This window comes from Lithobates pipiens, unplaced genomic scaffold (assembly GCF_037356315.1).
Source record: "Lithobates pipiens isolate NorthernLeopardFrog02 unplaced genomic scaffold, aLitPip1_a1.2 Scaffold_27, whole genome shotgun sequence".
NCBI classification, from domain to species: domain Eukaryota; kingdom Metazoa; phylum Chordata; class Amphibia; order Anura; family Ranidae; genus Lithobates; species Lithobates pipiens.
In genome coordinates this window covers 22945121-22971563 of record NW_027507788.1, presented here as the reverse complement: position 1 = coordinate 22971563, position 26443 = coordinate 22945121, and the positions used below count along the sequence as shown (strand labels likewise).

Below are 26443 nucleotides of genomic sequence, written 5' to 3'. Positions count from 1 at the left end.
CGTCGTGCGGCTTGTACGTCACCACGTTCTCATGTTTGGAATTTTTGGCCAACATTTGTGTGACCGTGTGTATGCAAGACAAGTTTGAGCCAACAACCTTCGACCAAAAATCCATGGTTTTGTTGTTGGAAAAACTGATCATGTGTACGTGGCATTACTTTGTAATGTTGTTTTGTGAAACGGTCTGACAGGCAATCAGAAACATCACCGATGAAGTATTAAGCCCCATACACACTATCAGATTTCCTGCTGATTTGATTGTCTTCAGATTTTCCAAAACCATATAATTTTTGAGGTCAAACCTTAGGAGTTTAAATTTGTATGCAATCAGGAAGGCCCTTGCACTACATGGTTTTGGTAACTCTGAAGACAAAAATCTGCAGAAAATCTGATAGTCTGTATGGGGCTTTAGAATGTATACCATCAAAACAAAAACAAGCATATACATAGTTGCATTGAAGCTCTAAAGCCCCATACACACTATCAGATTTTCTGCAGATTTTTGTCTTCAGATTTACCAAAACCATGTAGTGGAAGGTCCTGCCTGATTGAATACAAATTGAAACTCCTAAGGTTTTACCTCATATTATATGGTTTTGTTAAATCTGAAGGAAAAAATCTGCAGAAAATCTGATAGTGTGTATGGGGCTTTAGGCTGCATTCACACTACAGCATTATGAATTGTGGGCAGATCTGACGCGGATTTGACAGCAATGATGTGTGAATGGCAAAACGCGGAACTTGCATTTTAAGATGCCATTCATTTGAATGACACCTCAAATCGCTGTGTGGGTCTGCTGCTATTTTCGCACGATAAAACGTGCTGCAATAGCGACAACCCGCATCCCGTGATGCATGTCGCCCAAAAATAGTTCAGGAGCTACTTTGGGGGCGACCTGTGTCCCGTGATTGTAGCACCGCAATTTGAGGTGTCATTCAAATGAATGGCATCTCAAATGTGAGTTCCACGCTTTGTCATTCACACATCAGCGCTGTCAAATCGCGGGCAGTTTCAAAGCGTCGTATGGTGAATACAGCCTTAGAGATGTCACCAAAAAAAAAAAAAGAGTATTCTTACCGACGGCGTGAAACTATTGAAATTATTATTGCAACTTAAAGGGTTTGTAAGGAGAATTTTTTTTTTTTTTTTAAATAACAAACATACTTACCTCCACTGTGCAGCTCGTTTTGCACAGAGTGGCCCCGAACCTACTCTTCTGGGGTCCCTCGGCGGCTGTCTCGGCTTCCTCCCTCAGATGCTTCTCACGTTCATGCGAACTCCCTCGCATGGTGAGAAGCATCTGCGGGCGCGCTCCCGTGATACAGCCGGCGGCTATAGCCGCTCGCTGTATCACACGGCCCCGCCCCCGGCGCTCCATGTCAGTGGATGTGATTGACAGCAGCGCGAGCCAATGGCTGCACTGCTTTCTGTCCATCCACTCCAGCCAATCAGCGGCCAGGCTGAACGGTGGAAAGAACGTCGGGGGGCCAGCGCGGGGCTTTCGAGGGGTCAGGTAAGTAAAACAGGGGGGGGCTGGGGGCGCAGGCACTGTCAGATGTTTTTTCACCTTAATGCATAGAATGAATTAAAGTGAAAAAAACATTTACCTTTACAACCCCTTTAAAATCTTACAAAATCTTTATAGCTGAAGTATACAGGCAGCCAAAAGGTCCCAAACATAAAGCAACAATCTAGCCTTACTGGTGCTTTTATGTGGAACTGAACTAAACAAAAAGACTATGTGTTATGGTTTAGGGAACATCTAGAAATATTAGTTGTGCTTAATCAGCACCCTAAAAAACCTTATTGTTCTGAAATTCCTCATGAGAAAAAGCAGTGCACCTCCTGATATGTGAGCGTGTATCCTGTGTCTGCAGCCTATTCGCTGTACATCTGCAGTGTGAGATCTAAGACACTGCTGCCTCTAACTGCCGGTCTCATGAGATTTGGTGGTGTCACTACTGTGCTGCTCACTGTTTTTTTTTCCTGGAAGCTCTGGCATGATGAAGCAACGTAATAGAGAATTTGCCTTCTCTCAAGTGTGGTGCATAAAGACAATAGACTGTCTCTGTTTCAAACAGCCACCATGCCTTGCTGCTAGGGTTGCCACCTGTCCAGGATTCACCCGGACAGTTCGGGTTTGGAATCATGCGTCCGGGTTTCAGACTGCCTGAAACCCAGACATATTATATAGAATGGACTATGGCTTTCCCAGCATGGTTGCTGGCTTCAGTTTTCTAAGCCGAGAGTGTCTGATACTCTTTCACAGCCCCTAAAGCCAGCATTATAACAAACCCCCCCCCCCCCCCAAACACACAGACAGGAGAGGAGAAAGGGCTCAATCTGCACCTTTTCCCCCCACCCCTACCCCTCTGTGTCTGCCCTCACTCCAAATTTCCAGCCCCAACTTTTTTTTTCTGAGGCATAGTGCCAGGCATTGAAGTCCAGCAGCCTCGGGTACATCTAGATGAGAGGTGCTGACTGCCAAGGGGTGAGTGAGCTCACCATCCATCCCTGTCTGTGACTGAAGTCTCCCCTCTTCTCTCTCCTGTCCCTGAGTGAGTACACTAAGGCAAATCAGGGTTCTCAGTGTTCCCCTTTACACCAGAGGCCACAGTGTTTCCCCTTACATTAGTGTCCTCTCCATACATCAGAGTTTTCAGTGTTCCCCCTTAGATCAGGGTTCCCAGAGCATCCCTTAAATTAGAGGCCCCAGAGTTCTCCCTTACATCAGAGTCTGCAGAGTCCCCCCTTACAGTAAAAGGGAACTCTGTGAGTTCAGATGTAAAAGGGGAACTCTGTGGACTCTGATGTAAAGGGGAACTCTTGTTCTTAACTTCATATGATTAGAAATGTTATTTAATAGAAAAATATATATGTATAGTTTTTGCTATAAAAAAAAATGCAGTGCGCCACTAAAGTGTTCAGGTTTGACTTGAAAAGGTGGCAACCCTACTTGCTGCCCTCCTAGGACCGGAGTAATCCTGCACTGTACTCTGGAAAAACAGAAAAAGAGGGCGCACCAGTCTATGGCATTACCTTTATACACCATTCATCCAATTAAAACAAGTAATCCACTCACAAACCAATGTAAAAACAAGCTGATCAATGCAATCCAAAACAGGTTCGCCTACTTATCACAGGAAGAAGCCACACAGGTCTAAAAAAAAAGGCTAATGCGTTTCAAGAGGTGTCCCCTCTTCAGAGCTCTGAAGAAGAGGGGACACCCCTTGAAACATGTTTGCCTTTATAGAGCTGCGTGGTAAACAGAGGAAGAGTGTCCAAGCCTGTTTCTGTCATCTCAGTATAAAAGAAAATGCTTCTACTCCAGGATTCCAGTTTGAGTTGGCCTAATGCAAGTTACTCCCCAAGTGACACCATTCTGTCTTCCTAGGATCCTCTCTTGCCAGCGGTGGCAGGTCACACACTCACTTCACGTCGTGGATCATCCTTAGTATTGATTGGTGGATACTCCCCTGAGAACGGCTTCAATAACCGTGTGTTGGAGTACAACATTGAATTAGAGATCTGGAAAGTGGGACACCATACAGGGACGCCACCAACGGGTGAGTCTTAGTGATGTAACTTTGAATGACACTTGGACCTACACTTCAAACAGCTGCAAATGTAATTTGTTTTTTTGTAATAAATAAATACCATGCATGTGACGGGAATGCAAACTTATGGGGTTTAAGTAACATTTTGACTGTTGAAGCTGATTGAAAAGTAGATATATATAATACGCACAGGGAAAAAAAATTTCACAGGCCCCTTTAACTGTACACAGTCCCCCCACCCCCATCCAGTACACCCCCCCCTGCACAATACACAGCCCCCTGCACAATACACAACCCCCATCCAATACACAGCCCCCCCATCCAATACACAGCCCCCTGCACAATACACAGCCCCATGCACAATACACAGCTCCCCATCCAATACACAACCCCCTGCACAATACACAGCCCCCCATCCAATACACTTCCCCCTGCACAATTCACAGCCCCCCATTCAATACACTTCCCCCTGCACAATACACAGCCCCCCATCCAATACACTTCCCCCTGCACAATACACAGCCCCCAATCCAATACACTTCCCCCTGCACAATTCACAGCCCCCCCCATCCAATACACAGCCCCCTGCACAATACAGAGCCCCCCATCCAATACACAGCCCCCTGCACAATACACAGCCCCCCATCCAATACACTTCCCCCTGCACAATTCACAGCCCCCCATTCAATACACTTCCCCCTGCACAATACACAGCCCCCCATCCAATACACTTCCCCCTGCACAATACACAGCCCCCCATCCAATACACTTCCCCCTGCACAATTCACAGCCCCCCCCATCCAATACACAGCCCCCTGCACAATACAGAGCCCCCCATCCAATACACAGCCCCATGCACAATACACAGCCCCCCATCCAATACACTTCCCCCTGCTCAATTCACAGCCCCCTGTCCCCAAAGGGGCTGGCAAGTGATGTTTTTCTCAACTTTAGGACTATGCAGGCAGTGCTGTCCCAGGGCCAGTAAAGGCGGGGTGGCTGGCCCTCGGGCGGTCAGGGCCACAAATGTCTAAACCATCTAGAACACTCCTCCTACTTGGCTGAGACACAGCAGCAGCGTCATCGGCTCCTGCGGCTGTCAGTCAAAGTCAGTCAGCAAATCAGGGGAGAGAGGGGGCGGCGTGGACACACGGAGCTGTGACTCGGCTCCAGTGCCCCCATAGGAAGCTGCTGACTGTGGGGGCACTCAATAGGAGGGAGGGGCCAGGAGCAGCAAAGCAGGACCCGAGAAGAGAAGGATCCAGGCTGCTCTGTGCAAAACCAACTGCACAGAGGAGGTAAGTATAACATGTTTGTTATTTTTTTTTAAAAGAAGAGACTTTGCAATCACTTTAATTGTGCAAGCTGAAGTTAGAATGCACAACTGCACCAGGTTATGTAAACTTCAGTTTTAGTAAATCAACCCTTGTGTATCTTCTAAATACAGAATGTGTGCAGTATGGCTGCTTTATTAAAGAGGAAGTAAACCCTGATGGGAGCCGACACTCGCGGCATATCGCCGTGATCTGCGGCTTACCCAGTGCGCCTGCGCGCCGCTGTCTACGGCGCATGCGCCGTAGACAGCGGTGGCTGTCTTCAGGTAAATATCTCTTAAACCGTACAGGTTTAGGAGATATTTCTTGGACCTACAGGTAAGCCTAATGCCCCGTACACACGAGCGGACTTAAGTCCGACAGACTTCCAAAGGAGTTCCGTCGGAGTTCTGCTGGAATTCCGACGGAGTTCTGACAGACTTTTCGGCCGAACGGACTTGGCCACACACAATCACACTAAACTCCGACAGATTCGAACGTGATAACGTACGACCCGACTCGAATAAGGAAGTTCATAGCCAGTAGCCAATAGCTGCCCTAGCGTCGGTTTTAGTCCGTCGGAGTAGCATACACACGAGCGGAGTTTTCGAAGGGGACCGGGTCCGGCGGAGTTCCTTCGGGAAAATTTGAAGCATGTTCCATATTCTAAAGTCCGTCAGACTTTGGTGAATCAAAAGTCCGTTGCAGCCCACACACGATCGGAAAGTCTGACGGACTCGGTCCTTCGGACTTTGGATGTTGAAAAGTCCGCTCGTGTGTACGCGGCATTAATCTAGGCTTACCTGTAGGTCAAAGTGGTTTGTAAGGGCTTACAGCCACTTTAAAACGGAATGTTGTGTAGCTGTTCCATTTTCCCCTTCACATCTATCATTCTATGGAAGAATACAGCTGAAGACAAAAAAATGCAATACATATCATTTCCAAAAAAACGGATACTATGATAAATCCTTCTTCTGTGATAGAAAACTGTCAAAGTTTAAAATGTATTTATTTATTTTGGGTACATGGGCGCTGTCTATTTACGCAGCACTTTATACATTGTATAGTCCCATCAGTCCCTGCTCTCAAGGAGCTTACAATCCCTAACTCACATTCATTCATACACTTACTAGGGATAATTTAGACAGGAGCCAATTAACCTACCAGCATGTCTTTGGAGTGTGGGAGGAGACTGGAGTACCTGGAGGAAACTCACACAGGCGCATGGAGAACATGCAAACTCCATGCAGGTAGTGCCGTGGTTGGGATTCAAACCGACAACCCCAGTGCTGAGCAGTTAGCCACTGTGCTGCCTACAAAGTAATCCCTCTGATTGAGTAATCATGGTGATCACTTGATCCAGGTCATTACCTGAGAAGGTCGGGAAGAGGTAAATTGAGTTATCTTGGTCACTTCAGCCCCCTGTTTCACTTGACTTGGTCATACCTGTTAAACCATTGCTATTTAGTGGAGAGGAGATGGCGTTGGGGATTAGACTAGGGTGTGTGTTTTTTATACTGGCACACTTATTGAATAAGCCATGTTTTTTTCCCCCCCTAGGTCTGTATGGTCATTCCACTGTATATCATGAAGCTACTGATGCCTTCTATGTGTTTGGTGGACATCGGTTCCATGTGGAGGCTGTGACACCCTCTCCTGAGCTTTACAGTTTATATTATCCTAACCTGACATGGAGCTTGCTCGCCCCCTCTCAGGGAAAAAAGGTATTGCATTCATTTGAAACATGCTGTTGGGTAGCACAGATTTTAATTTAACATCAACAGTTTTTAATTGTCTGTCTTTTGTCTTTTTTTTTTCTTTCTTTTGTTAGCCTCTTTCACACTTCTTCCATGTTGCTGCAGTACTGAAGGACACCATGGTTGTAGTTGGCGGCCGAACAGAACAGCAGGAGTACAGCAATGAGATTCTGTTCTATCAGATCCACTGCAATTCCTGGATAAGGCCCAACAAGACTGGTGAGCTGGCCATCTATAAATTACAGGGGGGGGCTTGTTTGGCACAATAAGAACTGTCTTTGTTACCTCTTATCTCTTTCTGACTGTCATTTCTCCAGGACAGGTTTGTAAAAGAAAATTAAAATGTTATGTCCTGCTTTTTCTTTTGTATTTTAAAGTGACAATAAAGTTTTTTTTTTAAATAACAAACATATCATAATTACCTCCACTGTGCAGCTCGTTTTGCACAGTGGACCCTCTTTGCTGCCCCTAGCACCTCCCTCCTTTGAGTGCCCCTCAACCAGCAGCTTGCTACAGGAGGCACCCAAGCCGTTCAGACACGGAGTCCTGACCTGGCCCCGCCCCCTCTCTCCCCTGATTGGCTTGACTGACTTTGATTGACAGCTGCGGGAGCTCCTGGCACTGCTGCTCTGTCTCAGGAGGAGTGTCCTGGATGGCTGAGGGGATCGTGGGCATTGCTGGAGAGAGAAGGGGCTCAGATAGGTAATTAGGGGGTGCTGGGGGGGGGGGGCTGCTACATACAGAAGGTTATTTATCTTAATGCATAAAATGCATTAAGGCTGGATTCACATCTATGCAGTTTTAGTGCTTTTTGCTTTTTGCAGATTTGTACTACAGTCCATTTAACATGGTTTCCTATGGAACACGATCTGTAGTGCAAATCTGCAAAATGCAACTAAAACTGTATAGGTGTGAATCCTGCCTAAGATAAAAAACATTCTGCCTTTACAACTCCTTTGAAGGCTCAAGTTTTTTTTTTACCTTCATCAGGGGCGGACTGACCATTGGGCCACTTGGGCACTGCCCGAGGGCCCCATGCCACTAGGGGGCCCCATCAGGGTTGCCAGCCTCAGTAAAACCAGGGACAGGATGTAAAAATGTGTTTTTTTTTTTTTTTACATCTGTCTCTGAAATGTCCCTTACCGACATCATTTTGGTCTAAAAATCCTGAGATTATAGCTGCCCCACCTCTCCATTACCTTCTCAGCCAATAGAAACATGTCTGTGTATACTGTGTGATTGTATACTGTGTGTGTGTGTTTGTGTCTACTGTCTGGCCCCATAATCTCTGATTGCCTGGGGGCCCCCATGATCTCCTATTGTCCGGGGGCCCCATGAGTTGTCAGTCCGCCCCTGACCTTCATGCATTCTATGTTGACCGGTGGTCATCGCTCCCGTCGGGCACATGTGCGCCCCTAGTGGCCAAAAGGCAAAGCAACGTAACATAACACTGTTTCGCCCAGCCGTGCCATTCTGCCACAGTAAAACTGCAGCAGCTAGTCAGCAAGCGGTTAATATGCAATAATTGTGTCGCTGTTCCACAAGAATACAACATCATGAAATACACCAAGGAAGCTATGACTGCAGCCTGCACATAAGTGTGATTCCCTCTGCAGGGCATCCTTTAGGCTGGGTTCACACTGCTGCGGGGGGAGATCCGGATGTGATTCGCACCGCAAATCACATCCGATCTCCGTAGCGATGCGAGTTCAGCCATACAGATAGTATGGCTGAATTCGCATCGCTCCCGCAGCAAACTCGCACGGGACCCTTTTTTTTGGTCCGCAACAGAATCGGATCGCATGGGGGTTCACACCATGCGATCCGATTCCTGTGCGAGTCGGCAGATCGCACTGCGATATGCGGACGGATCTGGGGGTGTCATTAACATATCATTGACACTCCCAGCCGTCCGCATAGGGCAGTGTGAACTGCCGGCGGGAGTAATGCGATGCGGGAAAACGCCGCGGATTCGCGGCGTTCCCGCATCGCAGCGGTGTGAACCCGGCCTTAGATTTGAGTTTGACATGAATTAGATTAATTAGTAAATCTTGTAGTTTTTGTTTTAGATTATTTTTATTTTCTTTCTAGGGTTGAATCAGATTTTGTGGTTTGTTTGCATTCCTTAACACTCTGCTTTGCTATATACAAATTCCAAAGATTTGGCTTATAACTTCGTCTTTTTTCAGTGTATTGAAATATTACATAAAAGTGAAAATAAAACAACGAGGGAGATTTACTAAAACTGGTGCACTCAGAATCTCAGAACTTCTGACTTCAGCTTTGGTTAAGCTTTGACAATTAAAACTGGAAGATGATGGTTTCTGTGCAGAGCTGCACCATATTTTGCACGCTTTAGTAAATAACCCCCACCATGTGAAGTCAAAGCAGGCTTCAATTCTCTGAGGGGAAACTGCCTTCGATGGTCTTTAATGCCCTTAGTCATATCTTCTCTGGTTTTTGTAGGTCACACTAACCTTGGCAGTTCTCCCATCACACTCTTGAAGTTTGATCCCCTATTTCTGACTTGTTGCTTTATTGTCTTCCTCAGATGTGGTCCTGGGTGTGCCATTGAATGAGTCAATAGGCCATGCAGTTGCTGTGGTTGGAAGTCGGCTTTACCTCTCAGGCGGGTTCAATGGTGTTGCTCTAGGACGCATGGTGACACTCTCTGTGCCCTCGGACCCCTGCATGTTGTTCAGTACTCCGTTGTCTTGTAATCAGAGCTCAGCAAGTTGTGTTTGGTGCCAGCAAAGCTGCATGTCGGCTGACATCGCTGAAAGGTAACAATGTAAAATACTTTTTGTCCATGTAAAAGGCACCGAAAATTTTTTGTCTCATTGTACAGAGTGTGTTTGCAAGTGCTAGAAGCTGTAATTGGCTACTTGGCTTCATAAAAATGCACTGATTACTGTATAAATGTCACTGACAGGGAAGGGGTTAACACTAGAGGGGCAATCAAGGGGTTAATTGTGTTCCCTATGTGTGTGTTCTAACTGTAGGGGGAGGGGACTGACTAGAGGAGATGACAGATCGTGGTTCCTAGCTATTAGGAACTCACAATCTATCACTCCTCACAGAACAGAGCAGGAATTTGTGTGTTTACGTCCCTGTTCTGCGTCTCATGCCCGCGACCGTCAACCACGAGCATCCCCATCACTGCAGTGCAGCGGATGCGTGTTTGCACCTCTGGCGGCGCGTGCCTGCTATCCTGCTTAAAGGAGCTGACGTATAGCTACGACAGCTCGCGGGATTGCATCGACCTGCCGCCGTATAATGGCGGCGGCTGGTCGGCAAGCAGTTAAACCTGACAATATATGTTACAATCTGATTGAACAATCTCTGAATTTGTTTGGCTCAAGTTTAGTTTACAAACAAGTTTGTAATGTGAGGACCTACCTAAATCAATTCATGAAATTTCCACGCAGTCAGGTAGGACCTTGCACTAGTTGTTGGTAAATCTAAAGGACCTGGTACTATTAAGCTGTGGCATGTGTGGTCCAGGGGAGAAACCAGATAATTGGTATGGTTAGTACATTTTTGTTTTTCATAGTCCTGAGCAGTGGAGGCCGATGGTAATTTTTTTTGGGGGGGGGGGGGCACCCCTAATGGACGGGCCGCCACTTGTCATCAGGTATATTATGATAATTTAATTCTTGCACATTAAAATATAGTTTTAATGCATTTGTTTTTTATATATCAGGCATGGCTGTCTCCAACCCTTCTGCTCATGCTTCCCGTTGCCAAGATCTGCAGATGATTGCAGGAGGTTGAAGACCTGCAGTGAGTGTCTGGCACAGCACCCTCGCTCCATGAGTGCCCAGCTAACTACGGTAGGTGTGGCGGGATTATAAATTGTACAGGGACTGTGATGAAAATCCTGCTGCACTTTATGTCTACAAGGAGGATGGTCTATACCAGTGTAGGGTGGAGACAGGTGCAAAAATTATAGTCATAAACAGGGCTTTTTTTCTCCGAGAATAGGTGCAGGAACTCCCCCCTTATGAGTCACCCCTCGTCTCTGCCCCCCTACCCACCTCCGAGCACTGTCTCTTGGCTTCACCCCCTACTGACCTCCCAATACCGCTCCTTTTAAAGAGAACCAAGTATCATTTTGTGCTACTAAATTGTATGGAATTTGATAGACCCCACCCAAGCAGCAACAGACCCCACAACAGTAACAATAGATTCCCCCAACACACAACAACAGACCTCCCCCCAGCAACAATGGACACCCCCCCCCAGCAATAAAATACAACCCCAGCAACAATAGACCCCCACAAAAAAAAAAATAGATCCCCAGTGACAATAGATCCACCAGCAGTCAGCATCAATTGACTCTCCAGCACACTTTGCCACAGAATACATTCAGTGCTGGAGGTGCCAGAACTGCGTTCCTCTCGCTGAAAAAAAGCCCTGGCCATAAATATGTGTCTTTCCAAAATCATTAAAGTTGATGTACACCCTAAGTGAATTACATGTATTTTGCTAAAGCCCTGCGTATTATAGATAGTTTTTATTTTTTTTAAAGCGGAGGTCCACCCTAAAGTGGACCTTCCGCTCATTGGAACCTTCCCCCCCTCCGGCGTCACAATTGGCACCTTTCAGGGGGGAGGGGGGTGCAGGTACCTGTATAGCACAGGTATCTGCACCCACTTCCGGGATAGCTCTCTGCAGAAAGGGGCGTACATTACGCCCCTTTCCGAAGGTCCCCCGCTGCCTGCTGGGAAACACACAGATCCCAGAGGCAGCGGGTCCATTCTTATTGCGCAGCGTGACTCGCGCATGCGCAGTAGGGAACCGGGAAATGAAGCCGAAAGGCTCCACTTCCTGATTCCCATACCCAAGATGGCGGCGGCAGCACCCGAGAGACGATCGAGAGATCGGCTTCGGGTGCCGACATCGCGGGCGCGCTGGGCGGGTAAGTGTCACTATTTTAAAAGTCAGCAGCTGCAGTATTTGTAGCTGCTGGCTTTTAAAAAAAAAAAAAACGCGGAGTCCCGGCGGACTCCCGCTTTAAATAAAGTAAAGTACTGTTTTTACGCTTATTTTCATCCTTTGTTGCATTTCAGTGCTGCTGATCCCCTGCAGAATCTTTGCAGCCACTACTGTCCAAATGCACTCCAGCAATGGCTGCATGGCATTTCTCTGGGTGGGTTTCCTGATGGTGACAGTAATGGACCATATACCTGCACAATGTGTGTGTTAAAACAGCCATCAGAAGGCTGTGTGAAAGGGGGACAATGCAGGGGCAAGTTTGGGAGACAGAGCGTTGTCACATCATAGAAAAAAGTGTCTGGACAGTGTCTTTGCAGTGCTGTAGGAGCGGAGTATACATCACTTCTAAAGCGCCTCTGCCCATTGAAATCATTGGGCAGCACCGCCGGCAAAGCGCCGCCGCAACGACGCTTTGTGGACAGTTTTAACCCTTTTTCGGCTGCTAGCAGGGGTTAAAAGCACCCCGCTAGCGGCCAAAAACTTCTGCAAAAAACTACGGTAAAGCTGACATATTATTTTCTTATTATTCTCTACCACTGCCCAGATTTAATTTAAAACTGATGTCCAGCTTTACTTTCACTTCAAATAGTTTCTTTAGGCCTAGCTGGTTCAAGCAAACCATTTTCTACACTAACACGTGCGTCTGCAGAGCACACTATATAAACTGTATGTAGCCTTCTTTACATACATTATAAAGCACTGTGTTCCGTGTGTGAGACAAGACCATCCTATCTCACATCCAGAACAAAATAGCGTCAGTCTGAGTGGTGCTCAGCCATTTACAGTGAAGAGAAAGGCAGGCTGATGACATCACAATCTCCGACTCAGCCAGTCCTTGTTGGAATAGAAAGCTCGGCCCCAACAATCTAAAGCGAAAGTGAAGCTGGACATCAGCTTTAACCACTTCAATACAGGGTACTTAACACCTTCCTGTCCAGACCAATTTTGAGCTTTCAGCGCTGTCGCACTTTGAATGACAATTGCGCCGTCATGCTACACTGTACCCAAATTACATTTTTATCATTTTTTTCCCACAAATAGAGCTTTCTTTTGGTGGCATTTGATCACCTCTGCGGTTTTTATTTTTTGCTAAACAAATAAAAAAATACCGAAAATTTGGGAAAAAATAATGTTTTTTTTGTTTCAGTTTCAAAACTTTGTAAGTAAGGCGGCACTGATGGGCATCGCTGAGGTGGCACCAATGAAGTGGCACTGATGAGGTGGCATTGATGGAGACTGATATGCGGCACTGATATGCGGCACTGATAGGCGGCACTGATAGGCGGCACTGATGGGCGACACGGATGGGCACTGATAGGTGGCACAAATTGGCACTGATAGCTGGCACGGATTGGCATGGATGGGCGGCATGGATAGGAGGCACAGGTGGGCATGGGTAGGCAGCACAGGTTGGCATGGGTAGGCGGCACAGGTGGGCATGGGTAGGCGACACAGGTGGGCATGGATAGGCACTAATAGGTGGCATGGATGGGCACTGATAGGCGGGACAGATGGGAACTGATAGGCGGCATTGTATTATAATATACTGTACTAATGGATGCCAATCAGTGCCAAACAATAATGCATGCCAATCAGTGATGCCCATTGTGGGCACTGATTGGCATCCATTATGGGCACTGATTGGCATCCATTGTGGCACTGACTGGAATCCTTGGTGGTCTAGGGTGGCATACCTTGTCCTGGGCATCCCTGGTGGTCTGGTGGCATCCCTGGTGGTCCAGTGTGGGCATCCTCGGGGGGGGGGTCTGTGCTGATAATCGATCAGCACAGGCCCCCCCCCTGTCAGAACAGCAGCCGATCGGCTCTCCTCTACTTGCGTCTGACAGACACGAGTGAGGAGAACCAGATCACCGGCTCTTCCTATTTACACTGTGATCAGCCGTGATTGGACATGGCTGATCATGTGGTAAAGAGTCTCCGTCGAAGACTCTTTACCGAGATTGTAGTTGCCGGGTGTCAGACTGACACCCCGCAACAACGATCACCGCGATGTGCTTCGCTGGGGGCGCACAGCGGCTCATAATCCTGATCACGTCATATGACGTCCGATCAGGATTATGCAACCACTTTGCCACCGTCATTTTGTTATAGGACGGGTGGCAAATGGTTAAAAAGGTCTGTTGATGGTCTCTTAAGTTAACTTCAGATGCAAAGTGATAGAATTGGGGGATGCGTGTAAAAGTATACACACCTTTGCAGCACTGCGGGTTCTTTGACATAAGAACAGGAACGTGCTCACAAAGGGTGTGAAATAAAAAGCTTAATTGTGATACATTTGAGATAAATGAATATGTCCTCTGCTTCTTACCCAGGGAGCCCCACGCTGCAAATGGTGTACAAACTGTCCAGAGGGAGCCTGTATTGGCAGTGATGGAAGCTGCACCTCGGAGAACGACTGTCGTATTAATCAACGGGAGATCTTCCTGGCCAGTAACTGCTCTGAGATCTCATGTGAGGCTTCTGATTGCCAAAAGTGCATTGCGTCAGGAAAGTGCATGTGGACCCGTCAGTTTAAACGTACAGGTAAGAAAAACTGAATAAAGACAGAAGTGGTGATCACTCTCTCCCCTTTTGTGTTTTATTTCTCTCTATCTTTCACTCTTTCCTTGGTAATAGCAGGCAGCTTGACATGGATTTTTTTTTTTTTTTAATACTTTTTACATGTGTGCGCTCGTTCTCATTTGTTTCTTCCCCTTTTTCTCCTTTATGTCTCTTTGTGTGTGTGTGTGTGTGTGTCTCTTGCTATTTTTGTTTTATATTTTTTTTCTCTTTCTCCCTCTCATTTTGCGTCTCTTGCTTTCACTATAGGGGTTATCTACTAAAGGCAAATCCACTTTGCACTGCAAGTGCAGTCACTGTAGATCTGAGGGGAAGATCTGAAATGAGGGGAAGCTCTGCTGATTTTATCATCCAGTCATGTGCAAGCTAAAATGCTGTGTTTTATTTTCCTTGCACGTCCCCCTCGGATCTACAGCGACTGCACTTGCAGTGCACTTGTAGTGCAAAGTGGATTTGCCTTTCGTAAATAACCTACTATGTTTCTTGCACAGTCTCTCTCCTCTTTTTCCATTATGTCTCTTATGTGCCTTTTTCTTTATGTATCTTGCTGTCTCTGTTAAAGCGGTAGTAAACCCGCTAATTATTTTTTTTTTTTTACCACCTGCAAAGCAAAAGGCATAATGAGCTAGTATGCACCGCATACTAGCTCATTATGAAATACTTACCTTAGAACGAGGCCCCGACATCTGGCCCGATCCACGCCGAGGGAGCTGACATGCTCCCTCTGCGTTTCTTCCGGGTATCACGGCTCCGGCGCTGTGAGTGGCCGGAGCCGCGATATCGTCATTCCTGCGCATGCGCGCAGGAGATTTCATCCCGGCCGGGTCCGACCACTGCCGGACTTTCAGCTGAGAATCCCCTTGTGCGCATGCGCCGCTGCAGTCAGCGGCGCATACCGAGGGGAATATCTCCTAAACCATATAGGTTTAGGAGATATATTTTTTACCTACAGGTAAGCCTTATTATAGGCTTTCCTGTAGGTAAAAGTTAAAAAAATGAGTATACAACCACTTTAAGTTTCTTATGAGCTCATGCTTTATCTTTCTTTTTTGTCTTTGCTCTTTCACTTTTTGATGCTTACTCTGTGATATTCCTACACCCACTTGTTTTCCTTATTGTCTTCTTTTCTTACCCTCTCATTTTGTCTATTTTTTTGCTGCCCCCCCTCTCTCTCTCTCTTTCTCGTATACACATATCCAAATTCGTCTGTTTCAGCAGGAACCAGCCAAACTTCATTCCGTGAGTAGCCCTCTCTGTTCCTCAGAAGCTGATCATTACACTGACTTCTGTCGAACAGTCCAGCTGGAGAACCAGCATTTGTTCAGCCACTGCAGGCGATGACTGCAACGATGATTAGTGTATTCTGATGGGAAGAGTGGAGGAAGTCCCCACGAGTCCCTTCTGTCAGAATACAATAGCAGGGGAGATCCCTGCATCCACATCGCTTGCATGAATATAGCAATCTAAAGCCTGGTAAACGCTAATAGTTTTTTTTTTTTTCCATTCAACCCAGTGAGTTGAACGAAAAAAAACTGACAGCTCCGGACGGACCAGGTGTACCTAACAGTCTGATGTTAGTACAGCAATCTCCCCCCGCTGAGCTGTTGTGTTCCGTCGGGGAGACCGCCCCTTACCAGAACACTCCGTTCAGAGATCTGTGCCATTGGCTGAGAGCGCTGATCGGGAGCCGGTCGGCTGCTGGTTTTCCATCATGCTCGTTCGACAGAAGCCAGCCAAGCAGCCGGCTTCTGTCGGACCAACTGACATACACAGGCTGAAGTCTCCCGACTTTCGGCCCATGTGTACTAGACATAGATTTTTTTTCTTTCAACGCAATGCTCTGGTTGAACGGAAAAAATGTAATAAAGACACACAGTATGTACCCAGCTTTGCTGTGCCTTTTATTGATTTTTCTGTGTTATCCCCTTTTATCACACTTGTAGGGGAGACCCGGCGGATCCTCAGTGTCCAGCCAACGTACGACTGGACGTGTTTCAGCCACTCACTGCTCAATGTCTCTCCAATGCCTGTGGAGTCTTCCCCACCTCTTCCTTGTCCCACTCCTTGCTACAATCACAGCACATGCAATGAGTGCCTCAGCTCCAAGGGGGCAGACGGCGGCTGGCAGCAGTGTGTGTGGAGTGTCGCGCTGAAACAGGTAACATGAGCTTGGCCAAAAAGCTGAATTATTTTCCACCTATAACAAAATTGTCTTTACTGCTATTATGGATGAGATTATTGCTGTAAAAATTAGTACAGTAAAACCTTGGATTGTGAGCATAATTAGTTCCAGAAACATACTTGTAATCCAAAAGCACTTGTATATCAAAACAACTTTCCCCATAAGAAATAATGGAAACTCACATGATTCGTTCCACAACCATTTATTTATAAGTCCTTCAGTTTATAGTCCATATAAAAAGATTATAGCAATGTGATAGGTTGTGTAACCATAAAATGTCCATTTACAAATGGAAGCCTCCACAAGGGGATTAGAAGCAAAATCCAGCAGGAGCTCCAGAGTATAAAAGAGAAGAGAGGAGCCTCTAAGTGTAGCAATATGGTTACATTTAATGAAGATACAACATTTAGCAACTCACATGGTTGATGATTAAAAGAGGCACATTTGAGTATGTTAAGCTGTCCACATAGACCAGTGATGGCGAACCTTGGCACCCCAGATGTTTTGGAACTACATTTCCCATGATGCTCCACTGCACTACAGACTGCATGAGCATCATGGGAAATGTAGTTCCAAAACATCTGGGGTGCCAAGGTTCGCCATCACTGACATAGACCGTCCTCTACACCACCGGCTCTCACCGCTATCAGTCTGCAGTCGTGATCGTGAAGACTACCCTGCATTATAGCGATCTGAAAGCGAGGCTTGAACCGCTCGTGAAGAGCATTGTGGAAAGGACAACGATGATGGCTGTGCGGAGGATGGTGTATGTGGACAGCTTTATCCCGGATCCCTGCATACTTAGATGTGCCTATTTTAATCATCAGCCATGTGAGTTGCTAAATATTGTACCTTCATTAAATATAACCATATTGCTACACTTAGAGGCTCCTCTCTTGCATTTTATACTCAGTTGCGACATGATGCTGCTTGTATATCAAGTCAAAATTTATTAAAACATTTTACTTGTCTTGCAAAATGCTCTCAAACTAAGGTTTTACTGTATTACCTTTTACTTAGGAAGTTCTTGTGGATTTGTAAGGGGTTTTAACTATATGAGCATCATATCTATAAAACAAAGTATCAGTCTTCCTCTATCATTCTTGTTGTGCCCTTAAAATTAATACTTTTCTTTATATAGTGTATGAGTCCCACATTCCTTCCAATGCGTTGTGCCGCCGGTGCCTGCGGCAGAGTCCTGAGTGGTACAGAAAGCTGCTCTCCATCCTGCTCCCGGCACACCCACTGTGCTGCCTGCATCCAACATCCCCGCTGTGGTTGGTGTGCCCGCAAAGAAGGCAATGGGGAAGGAAGATGTATGGAAGGAGGACCCAGTGGACCCACACAAGGTAGGATACATAGGGGTTAATTTACAAAAGGCAAACAAACTGTGCACTTTGCAAAGTGCAATTGCCCTCTGCAAGTGCAGTTACTCCAGAGCTTAGTAAATGAGGTAAAGCTTCACTTTGCAAAGAATAACCAATCACGTGCAAGGAAAATGTAAAAAAATGCCTTTTTGCTTGCATATTATTGGATGATGGAATTCAGCAGAGCTTTTCCTCATTTACTAAGCTCTGGAGCAACTGCTCTCGCAGAGTGCAACTGCAAAGTGCGCAGTCGATTTTCCTTTAGTAAATCAACCCCATAGAGTGATAACTGTGTACGCTAAAGGGGCAATTCATTACAAAACATCCCAGTACTTATAAATGCTAGCTATCAAAAGGGAAACAATAAAACTGCTTTTGAAAATATATATAAAAGCAAGTTACATCTAACCAACTAAGTGCCTCTGTAAAGGGTAATAACCCTATAGGAATACCAATATAGGTATATCTGAAACCTTTACTTTCATTTATATGTTAAAATTGTCAGCTAAAGTAGACGTGTACCTGTATTATATATATCAGGTGTCCACAAACTTTTGGCCACCATAGTAATCCTTTTAATGGGAATAATTTTATCAATGTGTTAAAGTGGTTTCAAAACCTTGTTTCTATGTGTAATGTGCAATTCAAGATGTTAACGAGGGCACATATACTGCGTTTAGGGCATATTTAGTTCGACTTCAACACACATTAACGCGCCTACCGCTTCAATATGATTTTTTGATGTGTTTTTGATGCTTCAGTGATGCTTGTTTGAAGCTTTAATGAAGCTTGGCAGATGCCCTGTGTGTGTATGTGTGGGGATATCTCATACCTGCAATTTCTCCAAAACAAAGGGAAGGTAAAGCTGAATTAGGGCTCATTTACACTTGTTTCGGCTTCAGCACACATTAAAACCCCTACTGCTTCAACTTGCTTTTTTTATGTGTTTTGATGTGATTTAGTGACAGGAGCTTTGACTGGCATTCAGAGAGCTTTGACAAAGAGTGTCCGAAACCATGTTTTGAAGCAAGTGTAAACGATCCCTTACTCAATTAGTAAGGGCTTGATTACACTCGGTTCGGACACGCTTTTTTAAAGCTCTCTTAACGTCAGTCAAAGTTCCTGTCACTAAATAAAATGGTTATAGTTCTGTTTACACCTTGCATTTGCTTTGCTTTTCTTTGGCTTTGCTTCAAAAATGATACTCTATGTCACTTTAGTGGTGCTTCAAAGCGTCTTCAAAGCCTCCATAGAAGCCAATGGCAAAGCTCGCTTTAAGCACCTGCAGCTTCTGAGAGGCTTTAATTTAGCTTTAGCTTCACTTTGTTTTGGAGAAATTGCAGATATGAGATATCCACACACAGGGATATCCTGGCTTTAAAATAGAATCTCAAAAGCTTGATCAAAGCACCACCGAAACATCAAAACCACATCATAAAAACATATTGAAGCAGTAGGCCCTTTGTGTGTTGAAGCCGAAGCAACTGTAAATGAGCCTTAAAAGTAGAAAGTCATCTTTTCTTAAGCCGGCCATAGATGGATCGAGTCTCGGTTGGTCGAGATTTGATCCATCTAAGCCCCTGTACACACGGTCGAACATTGTGCCAACCAAATCCATCGGATTTTGTCCGTCGGATCTTGTCCGAAACTGTTGCATACACACGGTCGGACTAAGATGTCGAAAAATCCGATCATTCAGAACGTGATGACGTAATTTCGTTACCATGGGACTACGTTCAGGCTAGTAGCCAATAGCTTTGATGTAGGAATTTGAGCATGCGTGGCACTTTGTCCGTTGGGAATTATCTACACATGATTGGAGTATGTCCGATCGAACCAGTTGGTCGGAAAATATTTCCAACATGTTGGAAAATTGGGTCCGACGGATATTCCGATGGAATCAGTCCGATGCATACCACACACAGTCGGATTATCCGACAACGCGGTCCGATAGGACACATTCCGACGGATTCTCCGACCGTGTGTACAAGGGCTATGACCAGGCTGGTTGTTCTATAGTCGATCCACCGATTGGCTTGGGCACAACCAGCCTGTTGGATTTTTTTACAGTCGATTATTGCCGATGGCTACAGTTGCTAGCAGTAATTATTGTGTTCCTCCGATCAGGAAGGCTTCTGTAGGAAAAACATAATAGCGCTGCGTGAACGATTCCCCCATCAACAGTGACGGTGGTGGAAAGAAAGAAAATCACATAATCAATTGGCTGCTTTAGAATCCTGATTTTGCAAAGTTTGACTTTAATTTTGTTCATGTCAAAGTAATAAAAGTTTTTGGTAGAAGGGGCTTAGGTACTAATTGAAGTTCTGATTTTAGGTATGGGGGAGCAGTGCAGTTCTAGGGAGTCTGACTGGGCTTTCATGTCCTGCCCGCCTGAAAACGAGTGTCTAAATCAACATCACGACTGCAACGAGACTCAAAACTGCAGCGACCTCCTTCACGGATTTAAGTGCACATGCAAGAAAGGCTATACCCTGCACACGTAAGTGAACGGCCTTAGTCTTACAAGAAATTCAGTATTATTTTAGGATGATCTGATGAATTGGCCAATGACACCAACTCGGTCATTCACTCCTCTGACTTATTCGCTTGTGTGCCTGTAGATTTTAGTGGGCGATTTTTCTTGCATCCACACATTTTCTTCTATATTGTCCTCTAGGATTACAGGTCTGTGTCACCCTGTCTGCGAACATGGCTGCGTTAATGGAACCTGCGTGGAGCCAAACAGCTGCCGCTGTGACTTTGGCTATGTGGGCGAGAACTGCTCAGTTGCCTGCCGGTGTAATAAGCACAGTGACTGTGAGGGTCTTGGAATGGAAGATGTATGTAAGCAGTGCCACAATAACACAATGGTATGTGATTTTTGTATTTTTATTATACATATGGGATGTCTGTTGTTCACATAATGAAGAATTGATGCTAGGAAAGAAAAAAATCATACTGTTAACCATAGTAACCAATCAGGGATTGTGAAACATGACCTAATTTAGTTGGGTAGTATCTTCAGTTTTTTTTTTCTTTGTATATACCCTCCACATCGAGTTGGATATATGAAATCTGAAGCAGAGAAAAGTTAGTTGTTGCCAATAGAAACCAGATTTCACTTTATTTTTCCTGTTGTAAACTGGGGCAATTTATGGACTCTCTTAGATTTTATACATGTTTTAGAATTGTTATCCTTGTCTATGTTGCCTTATAGCAACCAGTACTTAAATTGTAAGCTCACCTTTACAGAAAATCTGTAAGGTGAACTTACTCTGGATTCTGTCCCAATCGCACCCGGTCCTGCTAACTTGGAGAGCGACAATCGTCTGTTCTGACACATCGTATCACCGCTTTACCAGTCAGGGGATTTGAAATCCATGCAGCTTTCTTTCCTATTCACCTGCTGTGATAGGACGGGCTACGTGAGTTCTAATTGGTCGGTGCCGACCAATTAGAATGCTCCTAAAACGTACCTCCTGACGAGGTACATTTTGGAGATTAAGCCGAGGGGATTTCTAAGCCCCGAACCGGTGAGGTGGCTATATGATGTGGGTGATCACCATGCTCCAGGTTAACAGGACTGGGGCAGGGGGGTCCTGTGTAAGTTCACCTTTACAGATTTTTCTGTAAAGGTGAACTTGCAATTTAAATTTTGCTGTGGAGAATCAAGACTTGGTTTGTGCTGCTATGGTCATATCATCATAATATTTATCATCACCTTTATCCTTTGTGTTGGGTGCACCACCAGCTGTTTTGTGCTGTAAAAAGAAGTGCAAGATGGGAGTTCTTAGGTCAGTGATGTGGCGCACATGGGAGCAGGGTCTCTTGGGTCTGCTTTTAACATCTTGATGGCTTCTTCTGTCTCCTCCAGGGAGAGCACTGTGAAAAGTGTAAACCCCTCTTTGTGGGATCAGCTATTAATGGAGGCACATGCCGGCCTTGCCTAGATTTCTGCCGTGGGAACAGCGAAGTGTGTATCACTATGGAAGAGCATGAGAAAGCTCTGAGGGAACCAGAGAAGTATTCCTTGGATCCAGAGAAGGTGCGTGTAGAATAAATGTACACAGACACATTATAAGGGTGCTGCTTTTGGTATCTCTAATGCCGCGTACACACGATCAGACTAAATAAAACCGCCGGACTTTGAAGCGGAGGTCCACCGGACTTCCTGAACGAGCGGACCTGCCCACACACAACCGGACTTTTGGCGGGAGTCCGCCGTACTTTTGAAATGAACGGACTTGCCCACACACAGAGGAAAGTCCCTTCATTTTGAACGCGGCTCCAGGTAGACGGGACTAGCGCAGGACGTCAATGTCGCCGCCTTAGGCGGCAAGATTGACACGTCGCGGGCCCCGTCACCTGGTATGGACTTAAAGGGGCCACTGACGGGGCCAGTGACGTGTCAATCTCGCCACCGAAGGCAGCGACATTGACTTCCTTCGCTAGTCCCGGCTACCTGGAGCCGCGTCAAAAATGAACAGACTTTTCTCCGTGTGCGGGAAAGTCCGTTCATTTCAAAAGTCCGGCGGATTGTCCGCTGGACAATTTTTGAGTCAAAACTACTTTCTAAGTCTGCCAGACTTTTGAGAAAAAAAAAGTCCGTCAGAGCCCACACATGGGCGGACCAAGTCTGCCGGATAGTCTAATCGTCTATATGCGGCATTAGAAGAAAACCTGATAGTCTGCAAAAGACTTGAGACTGAGGCAGAGGTTCACCTTCCAGCAGGACAACGACCTGCAGTGAAAGGTGGTTCTAAAAGGTATTGATTAAAGGGGGCTGAATACAATCACACTTTTCACATATTTATTTGAAAAAAAATGTTGAAAACTATTTATAATTTTTCTTCCACTTCACAAATATGTGCCACTTTGTGTTGGTTCATCACATAAATTCCCCCAAAAATACATTTAAGTTTTTGGTTGTAACATGACAAAATGTGGAAAATGTCAAGGGGTATGAATACTTTTTCAAGGCACTGTATATATCAAATCAGATTGTAGTGTGTGGTCAGCTTAGTTTATAGCAGATCCTTTTTTATAAGTGTTTATAAGGCATTTAAAACCTGGCTTACAATAGCAATTAGAAAAATGAAGGCTTGTTGTTACATATTCCTCTGGGTTTTCAGACCATGTCTACGCAAACACAAGAACATTTATTTAATGAATAGAAGAACCAAATGCTGGTGGGATTTTTTTCGGTGCAAATTTTAACAAAAAAGAATCGTATATATAAAAAACAGTTTTTATTTTCCCATAATAAAATTTCACACAAGCATGTGTTACAGAAGATATCCTGATATACAAAAATTACAAAACAATGGCTGGTCCATAAAGTGGAAATATTTTTGAGGTACTTGATTATCCCGACATGTTTCGCAATAGCTTCTTCGGGGGATATACAAGCTAATGATAACAGAGACATAAGGTTATTTGAGGTCAGCACAACCATTTACAATATATTCAATACACATTTAAAATCATAAGACATTTAGGTATGAGTCTCCAGAATCAAAGCCTCAAGGGGGCGCTTACCCTCCCTCCAGGTCCACCGTCCTGTGCAAAAACACCAATCTAGATTAGATAGTAATTGGACAATTATCTTTCGTTGTCTCCTTGTGAAAACTACGGAGTAATAGGCCCTGGAGGTACACAAGGCATTAAAGAGGAGCTCCGGGCTCCTTTAGAAAAAATGAAAAGTCAGCAGCTACAAATACTTTAGGGCACTTACCTGTCCATGAATGTGTCCTCACCCGAGCTGATTGTTCTGGGGTGCCGTCGCCATCTCAGCTAAGGGAAACCGGCAGGGAAGCCTTGCGGCTTCACAGTCAGTTCCCTACTGCGCATTGGAGAGTGGCTCAGTTCATGGAGGACCCAGAGGCTGTGAGGACATCAATCTTTGTTGGTGGTGGTGGTGGTGGGGGGGGTGTTATCCTTTAATGCAGTGGTCATCAACCCTGTCCTCAGGGCCCACTAACAGGCCAGGTTTTATGTATTACCTTGGGGAGATGCAGACTAGAATACTGCAATCACTGGGCATCAAATGATATCACCTGTGATGTATTGCAGTTATCTTGCAAATCTGGCCTGATAGTGGGCCCTGAGGACAGGAGTTGATGACTAGGGATGATCTCAGGCGTGTTCGCATGGTCCACGGGCAGAGCCCGCCAGGAAGTCGGCGCAGCGCTGCGCTAATCACAGGCAGTGAGACATTGCCCGATCTCTGCAGCCGTACATCGGGGTAATGTCTCACTGCCTGTGATTAGCGCAGTGCTGTGCTGACTTTCTGGCGGGCTCTGCACGTGTTTCATGTGAACATGCCTGAGCTCATCCCTATTAATGACCACTGCTTTAATGTTTTTTGTTTTGTTTTGGTTACATTTCCCCATAAGTTGCTTGATTTTTCTTTTTCCAGATTCCCACTTGGGTGACCCAGGGCCCCACGGAAGACACAGCTGTCTGTGTGCATTGTCAGAATAACAGTCTTGGAGACAAGTGTGAAGGCTGCCTGCCCGGATACTTCCTCCTGGATAAACGCTGCACCAAGTGAGTGACATCAGACCCTTCCTGGAGGAGTTTACATGTTAACATACCTACTACAGCTAGTACAGTTATATGTGGTTTTGGCCATAGAGGATTAAAAGAGTGGAATTATGAATAATGATCAGGTTTTTTTCCCTTTTTTTTTTTCTCCTCTCCCTCGCCAACTCCTCGATGCCCCGACATTGTGGAGCATATTATCTGCTCCTAAAGAGGCGAGAGGGAATGAGTAACGTAATGTTGTAGTGGTGATGGGAGGGACGGAGAGGTGAGATCACAGGAGGGGTGAAATGGGAATTTAGAATAGGGTTAGGATAGAGGACTGTACATGGTCATCACTGGTTTTGGGAAGGGTTTTTTTTTTTATGTTTTTGTTTTATATCCTCTTGATTTTTTGTTTTTTCACTTAAAGAGTTGGGGAGAAGTAGGCCACGAGAGGCTGTTTATATATAATCACATTAGATAAATATATAATCACGTTGTATAAGCACTTTATTTTTATTCACAAAACGAATGGACATCATGGCCATTAGTGGCCTCTTATATGATGTTTTGGTGGAGGGGGAATTAATGAAAACCTTGGTAGTAGGTGGGGGTGGGTTTTTTCACAATTGGTAAATACAATATAAGATAGTTTTGCATCTAGCTTTTTCTTGTAACTACTACTCTCTTTTTATCATATACTATTGGAATATGTAATACAATAATGTATAATATTAAATGGATATGTTTAAGTATAAATAAAATAAAAAATTTGATTATAAAAAAAAAAAACATGCCTAACAGAGTCACTCAATTACTCACTGAGGTTGATTTACTAAAGGCAAAAAGGCTTTGCACTTTGCAAAGTGCAGTTGCTCCAGGGCTTAGTAAATGAGGTGAAGCTTCACTTTGCAAAGAATACCCAATCACATGCAAGGAAAGTAGAAAAAAAAAAAATGCATTTTTGCTTGCACATGATTGGATGATGGAAGTCAGCAGAGCTCCTGCTCATTTACTAAGGTCTTTGGCTCAAAGAAGGCATATTCCCATCAGGGGTTAATCAGAGGTATCCAAGCTCATAAGATGATACTCCTGGGATATACTCATGTCTCGAGTCCCATGCATCAACAAAGTTCCATAAATCATATATGAAAGAAATAGAATAGCAACATCTAGTGCTCTCTGTATAAGATTTGTTTATTAAAAGTAGATAAAATACAATACACTCACGTGGTACAGCACTGCGCTCCAGTGCTGAGTGACAAATGGAATGAAATCAGATCAGGAGAACGATCATGCACGGATCAGCGTTAGAGCAAGTGGGTGACGTCATGACTTAGGTCACGTGGTCCGTACGCGTTGCGTCCCCAAAGTTGGCAGGACTTCATCAGCGGTGACGTCAGGCAGCCGCTTTATACTGAAACAGCTGATCACACTGCTGTACTGCTTTATTTTAGTGGACAGCATAAAGCTGCGTTTGCACGGCTATTTAGCCACAGTGCAAATCCCAGTGGCAAGAATCATTCCTGCTGCTGGGTTTGACAGATGTGAACGGATAGCTGTGGTTATTGAGGCAGTATTCTGCAATGATAGGCTGTCGGTGGCCACAGCTGCAGGATGTACTTTGTCTGATCGATGGCTGTGCAAGCAAGCATACATACTGTAGCTGGACCTGCCAACAGCTTCAGCAGCCTAGGGGCACAGCAGCTCAGTGGCCACAGCTTTTCACTTACAGCTGTCTAACCCACCAAAAGCAATCAGTAGATTCCTTTACATAGTTACATAGCAGTTTAAGGTTTACCGCTTGCCGACCAGCTCACGCAGATATACTGCGGCGGGTTGGCAGTGGTGCAGGAATCGCCGTACCTGTACGGCGGCTCGCGCAGTTGCCGGTGGCGTGCTCACGCTGGGGAGCATGCCCGTGGGTCAGGCGGACTCGATGTCCGCCGGCGACCTGCAATCGTTGTACAGAGAGGCAGAACGGGGATCTGCCTGTGTAAACAAGCGGATCCCCGTTCTGACAGGGGACATTTCAGCGATCTACTGTTTCCAGTGATTGGGAACAGTGGTCTCTGTCATGTCCCAGTTAGCCCCCCCCCCTACAGTTAGAACACACCTAGGGAATACACCTAACCCCTTCTCTGGCAGTTTCATTTTTACATT

General features: G+C 45.4%; 1 protein-coding gene across 1 annotated transcript in view; it reads left to right on the top strand.

Moving 5' to 3' along the window:
* The window catches only part of MEGF8 (multiple EGF like domains 8), a 136747-nt gene that overhangs the window by 95443 nt on the left and 14861 nt on the right, over positions 1-26443 (top strand). Inside the window, exons 30-41 of the mRNA XM_077456617.1 lie at positions 3396-3567; positions 6432-6595; positions 6703-6847; positions 9180-9411; positions 10332-10461; positions 13960-14170; positions 16150-16364; positions 17530-17737; positions 20090-20255; positions 20433-20625; positions 21630-21800; positions 24174-24304. Coding sequence (XP_077312743.1) covers positions 3396-3567; positions 6432-6595; positions 6703-6847; positions 9180-9411; positions 10332-10461; positions 13960-14170; positions 16150-16364; positions 17530-17737; positions 20090-20255; positions 20433-20625; positions 21630-21800; positions 24174-24304 — 2138 coding nt within the window. The remainder of the gene's footprint in view (positions 1-3395; positions 3568-6431; positions 6596-6702; positions 6848-9179; positions 9412-10331; positions 10462-13959; positions 14171-16149; positions 16365-17529; positions 17738-20089; positions 20256-20432; positions 20626-21629; positions 21801-24173; positions 24305-26443) is intronic.